At 53.8% G+C, this 18,389-nt stretch overlaps 6 protein-coding genes and 1 non-coding gene across 7 annotated transcripts; 5 read left to right on the forward strand and 2 right to left on the reverse strand.

Annotated features, from left to right (window-relative positions):
* Nucleotides 1–4,564: 4,564 nt before the first annotated feature.
* On the forward strand, nt 4,565–4,648 carry BDY24DRAFT_t97. The gene has a single exon. It is a non-coding gene; the product is annotated as a tRNA-Glu (tRNA).
* Nucleotides 4,649–4,999: 351 nt separating this feature from the next.
* Nucleotides 5,000–7,251, forward strand: BDY24DRAFT_402453 (uncharacterized protein). The gene is made up of 7 exons (XM_076642206.1): nt 5,000–5,344; nt 5,449–5,660; nt 5,740–5,946; nt 6,047–6,337; nt 6,449–6,668; nt 6,756–6,838; nt 6,920–7,251. Exons 1-7 carry the CDS (start codon nt 5,032–5,034, stop codon nt 7,016–7,018), a joined length of 1,425 nt encoding a protein of 474 aa, XP_076492784.1. The 5' UTR covers nt 5,000–5,031; the 3' UTR covers nt 7,019–7,251.
* BDY24DRAFT_402454 (uncharacterized protein) lies at nt 7,252–8,133 on the reverse strand. Its single transcript, XM_076642207.1, has 2 exons — nt 7,723–8,133; nt 7,252–7,602 (listed from the first exon to the last, which is right to left on the reverse strand). Exons 1-2 carry the CDS (start codon nt 7,842–7,844, stop codon nt 7,266–7,268), a joined length of 459 nt encoding a protein of 152 aa, XP_076492785.1. The 5' UTR covers nt 7,845–8,133; the 3' UTR covers nt 7,252–7,265.
* A 931-nt stretch (nt 8,134–9,064) lies between these two features.
* Nucleotides 9,065–11,183, forward strand: BDY24DRAFT_444678 (uncharacterized protein). Its single transcript, XM_076644867.1, has 8 exons — nt 9,065–9,167; nt 9,280–9,289; nt 9,518–9,551; nt 9,642–9,922; nt 10,020–10,338; nt 10,457–10,540; nt 10,636–10,659; nt 10,758–11,183. Exons 1-8 carry the CDS (start codon nt 9,091–9,093, stop codon nt 10,766–10,768), a joined length of 840 nt encoding a protein of 279 aa, XP_076492786.1. The 5' UTR covers nt 9,065–9,090; the 3' UTR covers nt 10,769–11,183.
* Nucleotides 11,172–14,781, forward strand: BDY24DRAFT_402463 (dihydroxy-acid dehydratase). Its single transcript, XM_076642208.1, has 19 exons — nt 11,172–11,225; nt 11,319–11,431; nt 11,535–11,606; nt 11,744–11,758; nt 11,885–11,972; nt 12,102–12,180; nt 12,247–12,348; nt 12,435–12,525; nt 12,601–12,640; nt 12,741–12,774; nt 12,877–13,120; nt 13,198–13,236; nt 13,313–13,493; nt 13,577–13,795; nt 13,891–13,943; nt 14,018–14,070; nt 14,165–14,232; nt 14,335–14,427; nt 14,517–14,781. Exons 1-19 carry the CDS (start codon nt 11,203–11,205, stop codon nt 14,683–14,685), a joined length of 1,776 nt encoding a protein of 591 aa, XP_076492787.1. The 5' UTR covers nt 11,172–11,202; the 3' UTR covers nt 14,686–14,781.
* Nucleotides 14,782–15,365: 584 nt separating this feature from the next.
* Nucleotides 15,366–16,879, reverse strand: BDY24DRAFT_210892 (uncharacterized protein). Its single transcript, XM_076636513.1, has 3 exons — nt 16,326–16,879; nt 15,570–16,232; nt 15,366–15,474 (listed from the first exon to the last, which is right to left on the reverse strand). Exons 1-2 carry the CDS (start codon nt 16,545–16,547, stop codon nt 15,573–15,575), a joined length of 882 nt encoding a protein of 293 aa, XP_076492788.1. The 5' UTR covers nt 16,548–16,879; the 3' UTR covers nt 15,366–15,474; nt 15,570–15,572.
* On the forward strand, nt 16,449–18,172 carry BDY24DRAFT_402465 (zinc finger MYND domain-containing protein). Its single transcript, XM_076642209.1, has 6 exons — nt 16,449–16,879; nt 16,962–17,009; nt 17,127–17,360; nt 17,452–17,838; nt 17,911–17,938; nt 18,031–18,172. The coding sequence occupies exons 1-6, from the start codon at nt 16,820–16,822 to the stop codon at nt 18,087–18,089; spliced, it is 816 nt and encodes a 271-aa protein (XP_076492789.1). The 5' UTR covers nt 16,449–16,819; the 3' UTR covers nt 18,090–18,172.
* The last annotated feature ends 217 nt before the right edge of the window (nt 18,173–18,389 follow it).

Below are 18,389 nucleotides of genomic sequence, written 5' to 3' on the forward strand. Positions count from 1 at the left end.
CTTTTTCCCGACTAGAACTCTACGACGACAGAATCCAGCGCGTCAACTTGGTCTAACCCTAACCCTAAACGAGAGTGGGAAGCAGCCTTCCTCCGGCCAGTCTGCAAGCACTGCGAGCGAGTTTAGTACGATCGCGGACCACAGCGCCGGTTAGTAAGGGACCGGACGAGCTCACTTCGAAAGAGAAGGGGGTTCGAATTGAGATGCAGAAGAGGGAGAAGGAAGGAGAGTATTGAGAGGCTGGCTGTATGGGACAGAAGAAGAAGGATCGTCGTGAACAAGGAGGCTGTCTACCGAGATTCCGATCAAAACTCATTGCGGTAGAAGCAAAAGACTGGATTGCGCGCCAGCCCCCCACTCTGCGTACTGGCCTCCCCAAACTGCGTACTGGGGTTTTCCACTCGACAAGAAGTGTTTCTGGTTTCATTCTAGATAGACATGTAAATTTGACACGGTCTCCTAGTACTCCCACGTGATTCCGATCAAAACCATCCTCACTCCGCGCGTTGTGATCCTTGGTTGTCAACGACTTCGAGCACTCCGCCCTTCTCGTACGGCCAGGGTCTGAATTTCGCGCATCTTCGGGTTGCGGCCATATCCTGCGCTTATTTTCACATATCTTGGATCAGCCTGAGTCGCTGGAAGGATGAACGGACGGATGGGAAGGGTTTGGCCTGGAATGTTTGCATGAAGGGTACCGATGCCGGTGTTCTGAGTCGAAGTCGTTGGTACTGTGGAGAGGTGAAGACGACATGGGCGGACAGAGACTCGACGCGTGGAAGCGAGCAAGTCGCTTCTACGGCAATGTTGGGACCCACTCCTTTTTGCACTAGATCGTGAGCAGTTTCACGAGCGAGGAAGCTCATGGGCTGTTGAAACAAGTTTTCTCGGGTACAGTTTGCGGACACTCGCACTGTTCGAATCGAGTTCTCGAAGAGGAAGGAGAAGTAGGGAGCAAGGGCGAGAGCTGGTCTGCTGCTTCCCAGATCCGCCGAGACAGGAACTGGTAGCAGAGCTTGGGAGAAGGACCCGCGATAAATACCTGGTGGCACGCGCTGCTGTCGACGTGTGTACAGAAGGATGTCGAAGCTCTTTTTCCACGAGCGCTCCGTCCTCGCTATCGATTCGGTCGTTCCCTTTCTTCCAAACCGCTCACCTACCCTCCTCTTCTATCGTCTTGGCAGCTCCGATGAGAGGCACAGAGAGGGAGGGTCGGTCTTACCGTCTAGACCCCTTTGCAAGAGATGAAGCTCATCATTCTCTTCTCCCTCCGCCCTCCAAGACTCCTCCGCCTGCGATGAGCGTCGTCGATGTCTATGTCTTCTGACAAGGCATTTCGTTGTGTGGGGTGGCCAGCCCAGTTCCCGTGTCGTGAGCCCGTTTCGAGCTTTGGGAGTCTCGGTTCGTGATCGAAATCCCTTCGGTCAGTGGATCGTATGAGATTTTCGGAAGCCTCCCTTTGTGGGAGGAACTGAGGCAAAGAGCGTTCGACTGTGGCACTTCCTGTCCGCGGGTCAGCACCTACCACGATAGAGAAAGCGTCGTCGTCAAAGCCTCGTCGCTCGTCGCTGTTTCTCAACTCGTTGCCCTGTCCCCTTCTGCTCTCACAGGGAAGGAACTCGCCGAGCGTGTCGGACTTTCTTTCATCTTTGTTGGGGACCCTTGTTGACGTCGGAGGATCGAGTTCGTTTGGAGTCTCGCCCATCACCAGCAGCCAGGTTGCGTTGCCTTTCCTCGCTTCGGTCTTCCCCCGTCTTGTTCGTCGGCTCCCCCGTTCTTTCATTTCCTTTCCTCCTGTGTAGTAGAGAGAGAGCTGGACTGCCCCAACGTCGGCCTGATCATATCACTCGGATCCTCTGTGTCGGTCCAAGAGCCCAGCCGTATCCAAGCAACGCGTCGTCTGTCAACGTCACATTCTGCGGCCTCAGCTTCTTCAAGAGGTTGCTTCCTCTCTCCCGCTTCCCACTCGCGCCAATGCTTGTAGGATTTCGCTTTTGTGATGTTGCCTTTCACTCATCGCTACTGCTTGAAAGGCAGGGCAGCTGCTTCCTTCTTTGAATCAGAGAGAAGCAGAATAAGAGGGAGGGATTAAAAAACGCGTCGTGAGGCTTCCTTCTCCTCGAACCTCGAGCCGATTGTTCACCGTTAGACTCGGCGTAGCTGAGCAGCTCTCTGGAGTTCGTTTTCTAAGAGGACGTGCAAAAAATCCTGAAGATATGTGGTTCGAAGAGAAAAAAGAAAGAGAGTGAGAGAGACTGAGAGGAAGGAAAAGAAAAGAAACCGCCGAAGCGTCGTCGCAATCGTCCCCGGACTCCCGAGTGATGAGAGAGAGAGAGAGAGAATTGGGGGAGGAGGAGGCGAGGAGGGCTTGAAAGGGTAGAAAGTAGTTTGGTAGGTTGACTACTATTCGGCTACCCTCCCGAGCGGAGAGAGTAAAAACTTCACTTCGGGCGTGAGTTGGGAAACTATGTTGCTCGTTTCCCTCTCGAGGGGCAGGAGAGGTTCCCAAACGAGATCCGAGACGAACCAAGAGAGCTAGAGTCTCGACGAGCTGACTCACTGATGGTTCATGTTGAAGACTCTCTCAGAGCTCACTTGGGAAGAGATGGATGAAAATTTGACCGAGCGAGGAGAAAGGGGAACCCTTCGAGCGAAAGAGCAAGAATCGAGACTGCGCTTGAAGGAGCAAGTCTACGAACGCGCTCCAACTCGTTCCTGGCTCGGAAGAAGGTCTAGTTGGAGAGAGTATACTCTCGGCGAGATCGAATCAAACCTGAACGAGCGAGTCCGTTGGATCGCGTCCTCTCTCCTCGAGGCGAACGGAAATAGGAGTTCACGAGTGCTCTCACCACGCTCGTAGACTTCCTGATTCCCGAACGCTTTTCAGTTCACAATCTCTTTTCCCAAGACGCGACGCCGCGGCGAGCTCGATTCTGTTGTCTTAGGGTTTGAGTCGAGGTGAAGTTTTCACAAGAGATGATATGATGCAGAGAACAAGTGGCGTTGTTGTCGGTGCAGATTTGCACTCGTAGGAGCAGAAGGGAACCCAACTTAGTCGACCAAGTTGACGCGTTGGATTCTCTCGCTGTAGGGTTCGTTCGAGTCAACGCGAAGGTTCTACCCCCAACTTTGCTTGCCGACTCCACAAATCTCTTTTGATTGAAGTCCATTCAGTCCCTTACTCATCCACCTACTCCTCTTCTTTACCTCCAACCCTAGCTCCTCCTCCTCCACTCCCCTGTCAACCTTCAACCTTTCCCTCACCTCCTCTCAACGAGAATCTCGCTCGGCCGTCCCTCTCCCTTACGCGCACGAAGGAGACGATCCCAACGCCAACAACGCTTCGGACGACGACGACAACAACGAGGACAACGAGTACTTTGGAGGAGAAAAGAAGAGCGGGTTCGCGTTCGGGAAACCTGGCGGAGGAGGAATCTACTACGAGCCGGATGAAGGGGACGATATGGATGAGGACGATCCGGATGAGGATTTGGAGTTCTAGAGGGAGAGGGAGGGGAGAGAGGGAGGGAGAGGAGAATGTTATGGCTGTTTGTCTCGCGTCTCTCTCTGTTTCGTTGGTTTGTTTTTACTCGTTTTCGTCCTTCTCTCTCGATGGCTGCTCTCCTTACATCTCTTCGTGCCCAAACAAAAGGAGCAGACCCGCCCTAGGACTGAGAGTCTTGACAAACGATTGGGCGTCTGAAGCAGCCGAAGCCACCACAACTGAGCCTGCTAGCTCCCTGAGGTCGATGTGTCGCCGTGCGAATGGGGAGAGAAGCCCAGTGCTGACCGGGGTTGTGAGGCCAATGCAGCGATGCAAGGTAAGTATGGAAGGGCGGAGTCGAAAAGGAGGGCGATGGGAGGAGCAACTGGACTCTGGAAGCGAGGAAGGAAGGAGAGGGGGAAGAGAGTTCAGGTTCTTGGTGTTGGGTTGGGTTTGGTTTGGAGGGTAGGGTTCTTTGGGTGGCTTGTCTACTGGGAGCGTTGCCCTTGGGATCGGGACGCGTTCGTTCGTTGCTCTTTCGTCGTTCGCACTTTTCTTCAGCGCGTTGGTTTCTCGTCGCATCATGTTCTTTCCTTCTCTTCAAAGACTCCTTTGAATTAAAGTTTTGCTTGGTCCGACGCAGCGCGGTATCACTACCAGCGCGAGGAAATGGAAGTAAAGGGAAGGTTGGACGGGCGCGTCGGTCTCCCTCGCCTCCCTTTGTTAGCTTCGCGCGAGTCCTTGAATTCGTTTCAAAGAAGGAAGTTGAAGTCCGGGGGAGGAGAGAACATGGATGAGCTCAGAAGAAGGGAGGGAGACATCGGAAGAAAGACAGTTCGACACGCGCGTCGTCTCCCCCCTTCCTCTCCCTCTACTCACTTCCTCTTCCGTTGATCAGACAAGTCAAATTTTCTTGAAAACGTCTTCAATCTGAAACTAGAATATCACTCACCTTGACTCAACTCAAGCAGTAGCACCTCTCGAAAGAAGGAACGACGATCGAACGAAGAAAGAGAAGAGGAGAGAGCCCGCTTCAAACGCTTAGATGATAGTTATTCACAACCGATGGTTGTCATCAAGTCCTTGTTTGTCCATCGGCTAAGATGTTCGCCTCTCATTAACTTGTGAACGCGAAGGAGCGGGGTTCGACTCCCCGACAGGGAACACTTCTTTTTGGCGTTTTGCCGGGTCTCGATCTCGTTCGTCTTCAGCTCATGCACCTTGGCTTTCCTTTTGCCTTCTCCATGCTGTTTCCAGCTTCTCTAGGGAGAGAGGGACGGTGACGCGACGACGACGGCGGAACGGAGACGAACGCGAGGGGAGGAACAAGGCAAAGGGGAGCTTTGGAAGTTAAAACCACAGGTTTCGAAGCTGATCTCGCTCCGTTATGAAAGGGAGAAAGCCTCTCTCATCGAGCAACGGAAGGTTTGCAAAGAAGAGCCGAATTGCTTCCTTGACGACCAAGAGGCCCGATTTCGTTCGAGCTCACCTGGTCCCTCCTTCCCTCCCTCCCTCACCCACCCCCCATCTCTCCTTTTTTCCCAGCCATGGCCATCATCCTCTCCCCTTCCCCTCCTCTCGAAACGCTTCTCCTCTCTCTCCTCCCGCCTTCTTTCCTCCCTCCTACAGAGGAGGAATCTCCATCGTCCTCGGTCTTGCCGATTGAGCTCGCAAACTGGCATGCCCTTCTCGCTCGAACGCTCCAGCACATTGGCATGGTTTTGGACGAGGAATCCCTGGATATGGAAGAGAAGAGGAAGTTGAGTGAGGGGTTGAGTCGATGGAGTGTACAGGAGGGAGGGGAGGGATGGTTGTTCGAAGGAGGAGGGGAAGGAAGAGAGCTGAGGGAGGAGGTGGATGGTGAGCTCATTTCTCCTTCTTCTTTACAGTCTTTGCTTCCGAAAACAATCTCAGCGCACTCAACATATCTCTCTTTTCTCGCCTCGTCCGTCTCGTTTTTGCAGCCCTGCTCCTTCGCCTCCCACCGCCTTCTCTCCTCTCGCTCCGTCCAGTCTTCGCTTCCTCCCCTCCTCCTCCTGCCATCTCGACGACGTCCTTCCGCCCGTTAGCGAGACCCGTCGTCAACGACTCCGTCGCTCCAGATCGAGAACCTTGGAAGGAGAACGTCGGATGGGGGTGCTGGAACGTCCTTCGCAGAGCCATGCAAGGATGCGACGTGAGCTTCGACTCGTTTCTCCCTTCCCCTTCGTTCGTTCGCTGACCCTTTCGTTTCGACTCGTTTTCTTCTTCTGTAGGACAAGGAACCCGTCCCTCTACCCATGCTCCTTCCACCTCTCCTTACTCTCCTGGACGATCCAACGCCGTCGATTCGACTTAGAGGACTAGGAGTCGTCAGGACGATGCTGAACAAGTGCTCGAACGCGTCGAACGAGAGGGAGAACTCGAGAGGATGGGGAGGACCTTGGTTGGTTCAAACGGGGATTGGAGAGTTGATTATGAAGGTGGGGGTTTCCTCTCTCTCTCTGTCTTTCGCTCGTTCGTCCGTCGCAAAACGACTTTCTTCGCTGACTCTCTTTCGTCTTCGCCTTCGTTCGTTTCCAGTCCCTCAGCCTAACCCTCCACCTCTCCAGCACCTCCCTCTCCCCTTTGATTCTCGCTTCAACCCTCCAAGCCCACCTCCACCTCACCACCCTCCTCTACCCTGTCAACTCGAAGAAACGAACGGAATCCATCGACGAGCTGATCGAGAAGGGTGTCGTCGGGACGTGGGTGTATCGAACGGGCGGGGAGGAAGGGGAGTGCGCTAGAACAGTTTCTAAGTGGTTGGGGACAAAGGGAGAGGATGGCTTTGTGGGGGTGCTGGGTGGGTTGGGTGTGACGAGGGTTTTGGGAGTGAGTTATCGACGCGTCGGTTTCTCTCCTGACTTTTCGTTTGGACTGACTCGCTATACCACCCTTCCTCTTGCTCCCTCCGTTCCTCGCCGCCACCCACTCGATCCACAGACCCTCCTACCCTCCCTCCTCCTCCCACTAACAACCCTAACGCCCACCTCCCCTCGCTCCCAACCTTTCCTCCTCTCTCTTCTCTCCACCATCCTCCTCCTCCTCCAAACCTCCCTTCGGACATCTCCTGAGCGAGTAGCGGTGTGGAGAGGGAAGGTTCTCAGTGGCTTGGGGAGACTTTGGGTGGCCATCAGGGAGGGGGAGGTGGTGGAGGGGGAAGGTGAGTTTCGTCTCGTTCGTCGTCTGGGAACAAGAAGCGAAAGGGAGAGCTGACGCTTTGGTTTGGTTTGGGATTTGGGTTGGACAGATAATGCTTCGTTGAGAGAGATCAAGCAAGCGATGTTTGAGGTGCTGGTGGTGCTGTCGAAGTCGCATTCTGAGTTTCTCGAGGTTCGTCTCTTCCTTTCCTCTCTTTCTCTTCGAAGATCGACTCAAGCTGACTTGACTTGTTATTCTTTTGGATTTCGACAGGAAGAGCTCGGAACTCTCATTGAGCTCGACAGGAAGATGTTCGTTGGTCTGTACGAAGGGACGAAGACTCTGCTCGTCGAACTTGACGCGTCGTCGTGAGAATCTCATGTCGTTTGATCTTCTTCTCGTCGTAGGAACAAGACCGGACAGAGATCTTTCCACAGTCGCAATGTTTCTCTCCTCCGATCCACTACTCCCGTCCTTCTCTCCTAGCAAATTCAGCCGATGGACATGAAGACGAGATGAACGAAGCGTCCAAGCTCGACACGTTCACCGTTCCTCGGTTTCTCGTCTCTCTCCCTCCACTCTCCCCTCTCAAGCAAACTTCTCAACAGCTTCATCTCGATCATTTCGGGAACGTATAGATCCTCTCCCCACCAGGATAACTCTGGACCTCTCCTCCCTCAGCGATGTGAGCAGCATCGGATCCTCTCATTCGGTTCGATTCGAGGGTTTGGAGATCTTGACCGAGCATGAGACGGCATTCGGTTTTGTGAGATTTCCAGTTCGCGGCTTGACACTGCGAGATAGAGAGGGAGGAAGAGCAAGAGGAAGGAGGAAGGGAGGTTGGAAGGAAGGTGAGAGGCGAAGGATGGGAGAGGAGGAAGGGAAGGGAAAGGAAGGGAAGGGAAAGGGAAAGAGGACTATGAACCTTTTGAGAGCAGTATCGGATGATTTTGCATCTGTAGAGATGAACGCAGAGAGAAGTGAAGTCAGGAACGGACTCTATCGACGTCGTGGCAGTTCCAACACCTTCCCCTCCCTCGACTCAGAACCGAGAAAACAGAGAGCCTGAGACTCACTTCGAGCACTGCTTGAACCTATCCTCCATCTTCCCGACGTCCACAAGTTCTATCTTTCCGCAATCGGCGTCGCAGGTGTAGATGATCTCGTTCTTGTGGAGAAGGAGTTCGAAGATGGGCATCTCGGTGTGCCAGCTGTCGTGGGTCTTCTTGCCGGTGCTAGAAGGGGAGGGAGAAGGAAGGGAGGTCAGTCTGGAAAGAGAAGGGAAAGAATGAAGGGAGGAAGAGGGAAAGGAAAGACGCGTCGACGACGGGCGAGAAGAGGAAGAGCGAGAGCGAAGGGGAGAGAGACGAACTCTCGAATGATCCCTTGAGCGATCATTTCGTTGTTGAACCAGTCTCCGATCTGGGTGTATAGCTGATGGTGGTAGTGACGGAGAACGACGGCAAAGGCGAGGCAAAAGAAGGGAGGAAGGAGAAGGAAAACGATGAGCTCGACTCGAACGAGGCGAACGAAAAAGGAGGGAGCAGCGACTCACACCGAAGTACCAACCAGCAGGATCTTCTCCTTGGACTTGGATGTGACTCATGTAGGGAGCGCTGAGATAGACATAGATCTGTCGAGAAAGAAGGAAGGAAGGGACGGTGGTGAGCTTCGTTCTGCCCTCTCTCCCTTCTTTGCTCCCTCCCTCGCCCTTTGACCCTCTCCACCAGAGACTCGCTTCTCTACGACTCCTCCTCGCCTCCTCCTATGTATACGACTGTAGGAACTCACTGGGAACTCGGTCTTTCTCCCTTCTACGTGCAAGAAGACGAGCTGGCAGCATCTCGTCGAGTATCCCACGCACAACTCTCTTGATCGATCTCCGTACTTGTTGTCCGGTCCTGGACTGACGGTGAAGTGTCGAACTCCAGGACAGGTAGAATGGTAGCGGGGAGTAGTACGCTCGTACTCTTTCAGCCCAAGAGGGTTGTTGACGGAATCGTAGTCGTAAGTAGAAGGGGAGGAGCTCATGGCGAGGAGCGGGTCGATGGAGGATCTGAAAAGGGTTCTTGGAGCCGAGGTTGACTTCGAAAGAGGGAAAGGGTGGCGTGGAGAGGCGGGCGGGCTTGTAGGCGAGCTGAGCGAGAGGGAGGAGGGGAGCGAAGAAGAGATGATGGTCGTTGGGAGGTGAGCTTCGAAAGTCGAGCTCGACGCGTTTACGTTCTCCGGTCTTCTTCTCAGTAGAAACCCCGAAAAATGCTTTCTCAAGGTCTCGCTCCTTTCACCTATCTGTAGGCTTTCAGCGGAAACGGAAATATATACCAGAAAATGACGTTCGGACTCAATCGTCGCGGGCACAGTTCGGACTTCGAGCTTCGAGCTCCTTTCCTTTGGTTCGTTCTCTCTCCCAACTTCCACCCTCTCCCTCCCGCCTCTTTTCAACCATGTCCTACCAGAACAACCAGTACCAGCAGCCGCAACAGAACAACGGAGGAGGAGAACCACCTCTACCCCAAGGATGGTGAGTCTACCGGAAGAAGAAGAGAGCGAGAGAGAGTCGAGCTCATGGCAGCCCCCGATCCCTTCGTTTCGTTTGACTGATGTTTCCTCCCTCTTTTTGCTTCGATATCCAGGATCAAAGAGGTCAGTCGGGTTTTCGTGACATCTGCTGGTTCTCATGTTGAACTGGAAGCAGGGATTTTGGCGAGAACAGAGGGAGGCCAAGAGGAGGAGGACGGATCGAGGTCGAGCTCATATCAGCTCCTTCCTCTTCCATGCTTCTTAATCCTGTTCTCTCCCCTACAAGAGCACCGATCTGACACCACGGGACTTTTAAACTGACATTATCTACTCCCGTTTCCATCTATCTAGTTCGATCAAGCTCAGAACGCCTGGTACTTTGTCGGTGAGCTTCGTTCTCTCTCGATCTTCGTTCGTGCTCAGCCACACTCCCACCCTGACTCCCTTCTCTCCCTCCTCTCTTCTCCTCTCTCAGACACCCACTCTCCCAACCCTTCTCCAACCTGGATAGATCCTCGGCAGCAGCATCAGAACAATAACCACGGCTACAACAACAACAACTCATCTTCCTCTCCAGCTCCTCCTCAGTCCTACAACGACAACTCCAACTCTTACCCCTCGAACGGTCAATCCTACCAGCAACAGCAGTCCGGACAGGGTCAGAACTCTCAAGTAGGAGGTGCGCCTGGTCAGGAGCAGTTCTATACCGATGCGAGCAAGACAACGACTTCTACGCAGGATCGAGGATTTGGGAAGGTGCGTCGCGTCCCTTCGTTTCCTTCTCTTTGTGCTTCGCCAACGTCTCATTGATCCGTGTTTTGACTTTTTTTTCTCTTCCCTTCTCTATTCGCAGCTCGCCATGGGAGCCGGAGCTGGAGCCCTCGCGATGGGACTTGCGTCGAAGCTCTTCTCGTCGAACAAGCACGGAAACAACCACCACGGAGGAGGAGGAGGAGGAGGGATTGGAGGGATGCTTGGGGGACTGATGGGTGGAGGAGGGAACCAGCATCATGGGGGAGGAGGATACGGAGGAGGAGGAGGAGGAGGAGGGGGGATGCTGAGTGGGCTGAGCGGATTGATGGGAGGAGGAGGAGGAGGACAGCACCACGGAGGAGGAGGTGGAGGGATGTTCGGCGGAGGAGGAGGAGGACCGTTCGGTGGTGGTGGAGGAGGTGAGTTCTTGGGATCCTGGAAGGGAGAAGGAGACGTCTGGTTGAACCGGACGTGAGTTCGAGTCGAAGTCGAAAACTGACACGTTTCTTTCTCTCTGGCTCGATTTCGCTGTCGCAGGAGGACATCATGGAGGAGGAGGAGGACATCACGGTGGAGGTGGGGGTGGATATGGAGGAGGAGGATTCGGAGGAGGAGGAGGAGGTGAGTTGGACGCGTCTCTTCGTTCTTCGTTTCGTTCCGTCACGTCCTCAACTTTGTCGGACCTGACCCCTTTCGTTTCTCTTCAATTTTTCTAGGTGGACATCATGGAGGAGGAGGAGGTTAGTTCAATCCTTTCTCACCTCTTCAACGTCGAGTCTCGAATAACTTAGCGCTGACCGTCCCGAACCGCTTCCTACCCTTCTTCGTTCTCCCTCAGGTCCCCACTAGACCCGGTTTCTCTGCTTCTTGGTTCTTTATACTGTTGTTCATGTGCGTTGCCATCTTTCGGATCTGTTGATTTTTCTTTGGTTCTAGATACACGATTTTCTTGGACAAAAACCCTCGAACCGATCGAGCGACGCGAGCTCGCAAGCTACCTTCCTCTTCCTCCCTCTCTCGAGCTTCTTCTGCAATTCTTCCCCTCCCCAGCTTCAGCAGATAGGTTCTCGTCCATCTTATCTCTCATTATGCACCTTCAATTTCTTCCAATTTTCCACCGTCTCCGACCCAACTCAATCCGCAGGAGGAGGAGAGGTCGGAAGGACTCCCGCTCTTCCGACGTTTCCTTTCCTTTTGACTTGGAAGCCTTGTGATTTGTTCCTCAACCTTCAACCCCAACGAACCTACCACCCCACCCACCCACCCAACTATATACCACAATCATGGCTGCTGGAGACGTTGACATGTCAGTTCATCTTCTCTCGTTCGAAGAAAAGAACGCAGCGGGCTGATCCGTCTCGCTTCTTTCCCATTCTTGCTTGGGTTTTGATCATTCTAGCCACCCCATCTCTCGCTCCCCTCCTTCTTCGGAACCCAAAGTAGCAAGGAAGCTCAACCCTTACTCTGGAGGGTACACCGAGAACCGAGCGAGAGGAGGTCCTCGAGCTTTCTGTGAGTCTTTCCGTCCATGTTGAGCTCGAAACTCGGTTCGACGAACTCGTCGTTCGGTCGTTCGCCTTTCGCTGAAGGCAACTTTTCTGCTCTGTTGAAATAGTCCACGCCCTTGGTATCTCGAAGGAGGATCAGAAGAAGCCTCAGGTCGGAGTCGTATCCGTCGCTTGGACTGGTGAGTGTTTCCCTTTCCTTCGAAGAAGAAGAAGAACGGAGGGAGGGAGAAGAGAAGGGGCGGCGTAGAGATTGCTATGAAACAAAGGCCGAGCTGACGATCTCCTAATTGCCTCGGACAATTTTTCGCCTGATCAGGAAATCCTTGTAATGGTGAGTCTGTGTTCTTCTGCTCAGAACTGTGAAAGAAGGAGAGGAAGGGTGGAAAGAAGGGGGAGAAAAGAGAGCTCGGCTCAATTGAACTGATCGTTCGTCCGCTGCCCTTGTTTTCTTCTTCAGTCCATCTCGCTGGTCTTGGAGAGACTGTTATCAAGAGCATCCAGAACAAAGATATGAACGCGTTTGCTGCTCACACTGTCGGAGTCAGGTACGCACCATCTTTTCGGTTCGAGTGCAGGGGAAGAGAAAGAGGTCTCACGAGTTGAGACGGCTTTTTCTCTCTCTTTGTTAGTCCTGCTCACTAACCTCCTTCCGTTGTTTGATTCTACTTACTTAGTGACAATCTCGTCCAATTAACCGACATGATGTCATACTCCCTTCCTTCCCGAGATCTCATTGCTGATAGCATGGAGATGGTGAGTTTTGCGACGACGCGACGAACCGGACAAACGCTCGCTGACTCTTCCGCCCTTCTATCTCAGGCCATCTGCGCGTCCCAATACGATGCTGGAGTTCTGATCCCCGGATGTGACAAGAACATGCCTGCTGCCCTCATGGCAGCCGCCCGATACAACCGACCCACCGTTCGTCTCGCTCTCTCTCCGTCCCCCTTCGTCCTTGATTTATCCTGATCCTTCCTTTCTTCTTCGTTTCTCTTTCTTCCTTTTAGATCATCGTCTATGGAGGAGCCTCGTATCCTGGTCAGATCAAGGAGGACTGCCCTGCCCTTGGATACAAGGCTGGAGACGACATCAACATCGGTGAGTCTTCGAATTCCCTCCCGTCCTCCCGTCGCTTCCTTCGCTGACTCTCTCTCTCCATCTCGTTCACTACAGGAACTACCTGGGAGTCTTGGGGAGGAGTTTTGAAGAACCGGTAAGTCTTTAGCTCCTCTCGGATCTCGACGTTCCCTGCTGACCGACACTGCTTCCTTCTCTTCTTTTCCTCTCCTCGATCTCTGCCTTTTTCCTCTCAGAATCACCGATGCCAACTACGAGGATATCTTGGAAGTGAGTATAGATCGGAAGGTTCGAGCTTCAACTCGACAAGTTGACTCGAGACGAGACGCGTCGTTCCTTTCTTGCTGACCCCTTCACTCTCTTCCCCAACAGCACGCCTGCCCTGGAGCCGGATCTTGCGGAGGGCTCTTCACCGCCAATTCGATGGCTACCGTTATCGAGGTCATCGGAATGTCCCTTCCCTACTCGTCGTGCACTCCTGCCATCTCGCCGGAAAAGGAGGCTGAATGCACGCGAATCGGAGGAGTGCTGAGGAACCTCATGGAGCAGGACATCAAGCCTCTCGATATCATGACCAAGCAGGCTTTCGTTAACGCTATCACCGTAACCAACATCCGTGAGTGCTCATACGCGTCGGCGTCGTTGACGTCGAATCGAGCCTCACTGACCTTGCCTGTTGGCTTCGTCTCGCAGTGGGAGGATCTACCAACGTCGTTCTCCATCTTCTCGCTGGTACGTCTCTCCTCTACCAGCTTGTTTCTTGCCTATACGCACCGTTGCTGACTTATTCCTCGCTTTGTTTGCTCAGTCGCTCGATCCGCCGGAGTCGACCTCAAGATCGAGGAGTTCCAAACCATCGCCAGTCGAACTCCCTTCCTCGGAAACCTCTCTCCCTCGGGGAAGTACACCATGAGCGATCTGCACAAGGTCGGAGGAGTCCCTGCCGTCATCAAGTACCTTCTCGATAACACTTCTCTCCTCGACGGAAGGTGAGCAGCTCTTTCTTCCTCCCCCCTCCTGCCTTTCTCCTTCTCTCCCACGCTGACCGTCGTACTTTTTGATCTCTTCTCAGCTGCATGACCATCACGGGAAAGACCCTCGCTGAGAACGTCGCTCACGTCCCCGAACTCGACTTCGCCACTCAGGACGTGATTCGACCTCTTCACAACCCCGTCAAGGCTACTGGTCATCTCTCGATCCTCAAGGGGAACATCGCTCCCGATGGATGTGTCGCCAAGATCACTGGAAAGGAGGGTTTGAGGTTCGAGGGAACCGCCATGGTGTTCGAGAAGTGAGTTCGTTTCCCGCGCGTCGAGTTGAGGTATCCTTCTTTCTTGTCTTCTCGAGTTCCTTGCTAACGGTACCCCTCTTTACTGCACCTTTCAGCGAAGCGCTCGTTCTCGATGCTGTCGGAGACGGAACCATCGTCCCTGGAACTGGTGAGCTCCTCCTCTTCTTCTGTCCCTCGCTCTCGCAAGGGATCACACTGACTCGACTCTTTTCTCCTTCTCAGTTGTTGTCATCACCTACCGAGGACCCGTTGGAGCTCCCGGAATGCCAGAACAGGTTTGTCCACTTACAACTCTCCTTCCCTGTTTCTCCTCGACGCGTCGACACGAGCTGACCTCCTCTCCCCTCCGTCCCTCCTCGTCACCTCTAGCTCACCGCCACCGCCGCTCTCTACGGAGCTGGCCTCTCCAAAGTGACTGCTCTCATCACCGATGGAAGGTTCGTCCCAGCTCTCCCTCCCTCTCCCTCCTTTTCGTCGCGTCTCGTTTCGTTCTCCCATCGCTGACTTCCTCATACTTTTCATTCTCTCTCGGGTTTTAGGTTCTCCGGAGCTACCACTGGGTTCTGCATCGGTCACGTCTGTCCTGAAGCCGCTCGAGGAGGTCCCATCGGTGCTGTTCGAACGGGCGACAAGTGCGTCGTCCTTTCTCTCCCTCCCTCTCTCCCTTAGTCTCTCAATCCCTCCCGCTGACTCCGTTCTTCTCCCTACTTTCCCTTCGCAGGATCATCATCGACGCTGTCAACATGACCATCGACGTTGTAATCTCGGACGACCTGATGGCTTCTCGAATGGGAGAGTGGAAGGAACGGCCTCTCAAACATACCAGGGGAGTTCTGTTCAGATACGCTAGGGACGTAAAGGACGCCAGTCACGGGGCTTACACTGATTAGGCGAGAGAGGTGTTCCGTTGTACGAGTAGTCAGTTCGGTTGCTTTGGGTCTCGAGTTGTTATTCTGCCTTTCGATTTGATCAACTTTCGTGTGAACAAGAGAGGATTTACGCGATTCAAGGTGAGAAGCAAGAGAAAACAAATCGAGATAGGTCGTTGGTGATATGAGGTTTGGGGAGAGACGAGGAAGAGAAGACGCCAGCGACGCGTCTGGGAACTCTGCTCTTGAGAGCTTTCCTCAGGTATAAAGCCAGTCTTCGAGTATATGCAGTAACAGATGAAAAATCTTCATCGCAAGAACACGGACACTAGATGAATAACTGAACAACCCGACCCAGCACCAACTCGACGCGTCGCCACCACCGCCGACACCCTCCCTCGCACCCCACCTCCCTTTAACTCTCCTCATAGAGTCTAGAATCGTGAGAGATACCACTGGGTTCCATTGCAAGAAGGACCAATGAGTCAGTCCTCGAAAGTCGGGCGAGATGGAGAGTCGAGCGAGCAAAAACTCACCAGGGAAGTCGAAGCGAAAGGGGACGTGATGAGAGGCAGCGAAGTTGGCGACCAGTTTAAGAGTGGTATAGACGATCTGTTGGTAGTGTCGGAGGGAAGAACGAGGTCAGAAAAGCGGACGGGAGAAAAGAGAAAAGACGAAGGGAGAAGACTCACCGCACGAAGGTTGTGAGTAGGACAAGCGAAATAGGAAGTGGCACCGATGTTACGTAGTCGAGCGTGATGTTGAGGGTAGAGTAGACGAGGGGTGGAGGTGGAGCTCGAGTGAAGGAATCTGGAAGAGGGCGGACGAAAGGGGCGGAGACGCGTCAGTTTCTTGATGCGGAGGAAGAGGTAGACCCAAGAGCCGTGAGGAAGATCAGGACTCACTTCTCATTGCCCAGTATTCTTGACGATCACCGAGATGTGCTTCATCTGGTCCTCCATTTCGTTGGGTTCGAGCTTCGGCTGCTCTCGCAGGAACCGCTCCACCTTCGTCTTCTCCTCCTCCGAAGGAGCCACCACCTCCGCAGACTGAAGACCCTCGTCCGAGAACTCGGCGCCCACCAAAGTCCCAACGAGGACCTCCTTGATCACTCCGAGGATTTGAGAGGGTGCTCCATCGGTGTCGAAGGGACGGGAGAGTTCGAACGCGACCGACCACCTCGACGAAGCAAAAAGTTCACGCTGGAGGTAGAAGCAAGGCCCGAGGTTGATCAGGCGAAGTGTAGAGATTCGAGTCCAATGTTTGGTCCGGGCCGTTCGAAGTAGATCAAGGTAGTTTGGTCCAGAGTTGAAGGGAGTCGAGAAGAAGAAGTGAAATGGGTTGAAAGGAGCGAGGAGGGGACCGAGTTCGAACACCTCCTCCCACTCTGGGGATAGCGTCGCGATGGTGATGGCGAGAAGCTCCAGCTCGATAGATCTGAGAGAGTGTCGGTGAGGGGACAGAGGAGGCAAGCTCTCGAGGGATTGATGGGCGTCGGCGAGGAAGGTGAAGGTCCTGATTCGATGGAGGGAGAGGGCAGCGTTGATCGTAGGCGAAGAGTTTTCGTCCTGAGAGAGAAACAGAAAGTGAGCCGATCAGTATCTCCAGATGGGGATCTCGAGAAGGTAAAAACAAACGAAAGGAAGAACGAAGAGACTCACTCTCTCGCAGAACATGTCCTTCAACCTTTCGATCCCTTCGACTTCGACCTCTCGATACAACAGCTCCGAGGCGATCTCGAGAAAAGCGAGACTGACTCGGCAGCATCTCCCGAGAGTTTGAGTGTCGACGAAGGAGAGGATGGAGCGGTTGAGCTCGATGGGGAGGGAGGGGAGAGGAAGAGAGGAGGGGAGGGAGGAGGAGGGAGGGAGGAGCGAGCTCATCGATTCGCGAGAGACGCTTGAGGAGTGACTGAGGCTGGTTCTCTTTGGGAAGTCGAGTTGGGTGAGGTGAGAGGAGGCTTGGAAAGGGCGTCCGGAGGGGAAGAAAAACTTTTGAAAGGAACGGTAGAGGTTTTGGGTTGCCCGTCAAGAGGCAGAAGAGAAGCGAGCTCAACTCGACGGCAACGTCCATCCTCCTCCTTCCCTCTCCTTCATGTCCCCTTCAGAGAAACCTTCGGCCAAGATTTTTGGCGAGATCTTAGGCCTCTCTCCTGATGGATGCTCCCGCTGTTCTACCAGCTTCGAAGGATGATTTCGCTAAGGCTTCTGCGATGGTGAGCTCGAGAACGAATCGAGGCGGACGGAAGAGAGAAAAGAGGGTGCTGACCGGCACATTTCTTGCTTGTACGTCCTCAGAACAGGAAAGTCAACGCTCTTGGACCTTGGGCTACAAAGATCTTCTTCGTTAGTGGTTGGCATACGCTTACCGAGGGAGGGAGCAGATGAAGAAGAGGCGAAGGAGGGAGGGAGGGAAGGGGAGGCTGGTCGAGCTGGGCTGACCTTCTTCTTCTCCTTCTCCAGTCCGAGGTTCAGGCCCTCTACCTTCCCGCTCTCCTGAGGACCTTCTACACCAACTCTATCGGAGATTTCGACTTCACGGATCCCGCCATGTTCGCTTACTACTCCTCCATCGCCAACGCGACCTCCAACTCGCCCTACGCGGATCGGTTCGTTCGTGAACGACAGGATGAAGCCATCACCTTCAAGGTCTCTCTCGTTGAGATGATCATCGAGATGTCAGACTGGGTCAAAGACGTAGGTCATCCGCTTTTTTTTTAATCCTTCCCCTCCTCAGGCTCTCTTCTCGTCCCTCACTCTCTCCCCTTCTCCTCTTTCACCTCCTCAGGACCGTCTCGCCAAATCCATCGAGGTCATCCCAGGTCTCCTGTCCTGCCTCACCTCGCTCAATGGCTCCATTCACCTCCAGAAGGACCTCTCGCGACCTCCTATCCCTCCTCTGCCCAAAGCCATCCGAGCTCAGCTCCTCGACGTCGTCCCTCGTCTTCGGTCAATTCAGCACCACGTCGTCCGATATTCCGAGGACTTCGCGATCTCCGTACGGCTCGTCGAAGCTCTGGCCAACGAGGACGATAACCCTAGGACGGATTCGGCTCGAGACCCGTACATGGAAGCCGGAGGATACGTTTCGTTCTTTGCGTGCGCCGCCAACGAGGGAGAAGTCGAGTTTGGAGCTGTCCCTTGCCAGAAGAAGGACTTGAAGGCGTGCTCGGTGGTGAGGCGTCTCTCGCTGCTATCTTTGCTGAATAGTTGAAGTTGATCGTCTGTCCTCTTCGCTTCGTTTCAGTGCAAAACTGTTCGCTACTGCTCTCCTGGTTCGTCGTCGCCCGCTTCCTTTGTTTTCGCCTTTCATCCTTGAGCTGACTACCCTCTTTCCCTTTCTTCCTCGCTTCGCTTCTACCCCTAGCTCACCAGAGGCTCCGATGGAAGGATCACAAGCGGTTCTGTTTCGCTCCCACGTGGTGAGGAGGCACGAAGGAAGGCTGCGACGCGTCAGGCTTGAGCTCGTTTTGGAGGACTCGATTGCTTCGAATCCAGTTCTACTTATTCATCCTTGGTGTATTTTCGTATGAACGATGGCCGCTCGTCTCTCTTCCCTGGCGATTCCGCAAGGAGGAAAGGGAGGGAGAGAATTTGTTCGACGCGTCCGTTTTTTTGATCAGTCAGCAACACTGTCTTTCTCCTTTTCTCCGAGCTTGAGGCTTTGAAAGAAGAACGAGAAGGCTTGATCTCTTGATCTTTCCGAATACACGACCTTTGAGCGAA

The sequence above is a fragment of the Mrakia frigida genome, assembly GCF_051309035.1.
Source record: "Mrakia frigida strain ATCC 22029 unplaced genomic scaffold BDY24scaffold_41, whole genome shotgun sequence".
Lineage (NCBI taxonomy): Eukaryota > Fungi > Basidiomycota > Tremellomycetes > Cystofilobasidiales > Mrakiaceae > Mrakia > Mrakia frigida.

What these genes read in the sequence shown, in the direction of transcription:
- BDY24DRAFT_402453 (XM_076642206.1), top strand. Translation starts at nt 5,032, where the DNA reads ATGGCCATCATCCTCTCCCCTTCCCCTCCTCTCGAAACGCTTCTCCTC. An exon ending in GCTGAGGGAGGAGGTGGATG is followed by an intron (nt 5,345 to 5,448) that starts GTGAGCTCATTT and finishes TCGTTTTTGCAG; the next exon opens with CCCTGCTCCTTCGCCTCCCA. An exon ending in CGCATTCTGAGTTTCTCGAG is followed by an intron (nt 6,839 to 6,919) that starts GTTCGTCTCTTC and finishes GGATTTCGACAG; the next exon opens with GAAGAGCTCGGAACTCTCAT.
- BDY24DRAFT_402454 (XM_076642207.1), bottom strand. Translation starts at nt 7,844, where the DNA reads ATGCCCATCTTCGAACTCCTTCTCCACAAGAACGAGATCATCTACACC. An exon ending in AGGTTCAAGCAGTGCTCGAA is followed by an intron (nt 7,603 to 7,722) that starts GTGAGTCTCAGG and finishes TCATCTCTACAG; the next exon opens with ATGCAAAATCATCCGATACT.
- BDY24DRAFT_444678 (XM_076644867.1), top strand. Translation starts at nt 9,091, where the DNA reads ATGTCCTACCAGAACAACCAGTACCAGCAGCCGCAACAGAACAACGGA. An exon ending in AGGATCGAGGATTTGGGAAG is followed by an intron (nt 9,923 to 10,019) that starts GTGCGTCGCGTC and finishes CTCTATTCGCAG; the next exon opens with CTCGCCATGGGAGCCGGAGC. An exon ending in GTTCGGTGGTGGTGGAGGAG is followed by an intron (nt 10,339 to 10,456) that starts GTGAGTTCTTGG and finishes TCGCTGTCGCAG; the next exon opens with GAGGACATCATGGAGGAGGA.
- BDY24DRAFT_402463 (XM_076642208.1), top strand. Translation starts at nt 11,203, where the DNA reads ATGGCTGCTGGAGACGTTGACAT. An exon ending in CCCGATACAACCGACCCACC is followed by an intron (nt 12,349 to 12,434) that starts GTTCGTCTCGCT and finishes TCTTCCTTTTAG; the next exon opens with ATCATCGTCTATGGAGGAGC. An exon ending in TATCACCGTAACCAACATCC is followed by an intron (nt 13,121 to 13,197) that starts GTGAGTGCTCAT and finishes TTCGTCTCGCAG; the next exon opens with TGGGAGGATCTACCAACGTC.
- BDY24DRAFT_210892 (XM_076636513.1), bottom strand. Translation starts at nt 16,547, where the DNA reads ATGAGCTCGCTCCTCCCTCCCTCCTCCTCCCTCCCCTCCTCTCTTCCT. An exon ending in AGGACATGTTCTGCGAGAGA is followed by an intron (nt 16,233 to 16,325) that starts GTGAGTCTCTTC and finishes TTTCTCTCTCAG; the next exon opens with GACGAAAACTCTTCGCCTAC.
- BDY24DRAFT_402465 (XM_076642209.1), top strand. Translation starts at nt 16,820, where the DNA reads ATGGATGCTCCCGCTGTTCTACCAGCTTCGAAGGATGATTTCGCTAAG. An exon ending in ACTTGAAGGCGTGCTCGGTG is followed by an intron (nt 17,839 to 17,910) that starts GTGAGGCGTCTC and finishes GCTTCGTTTCAG; the next exon opens with TGCAAAACTGTTCGCTACTG. An exon ending in TGTTCGCTACTGCTCTCCTG is followed by an intron (nt 17,939 to 18,030) that starts GTTCGTCGTCGC and finishes TTCTACCCCTAG; the next exon opens with CTCACCAGAGGCTCCGATGG.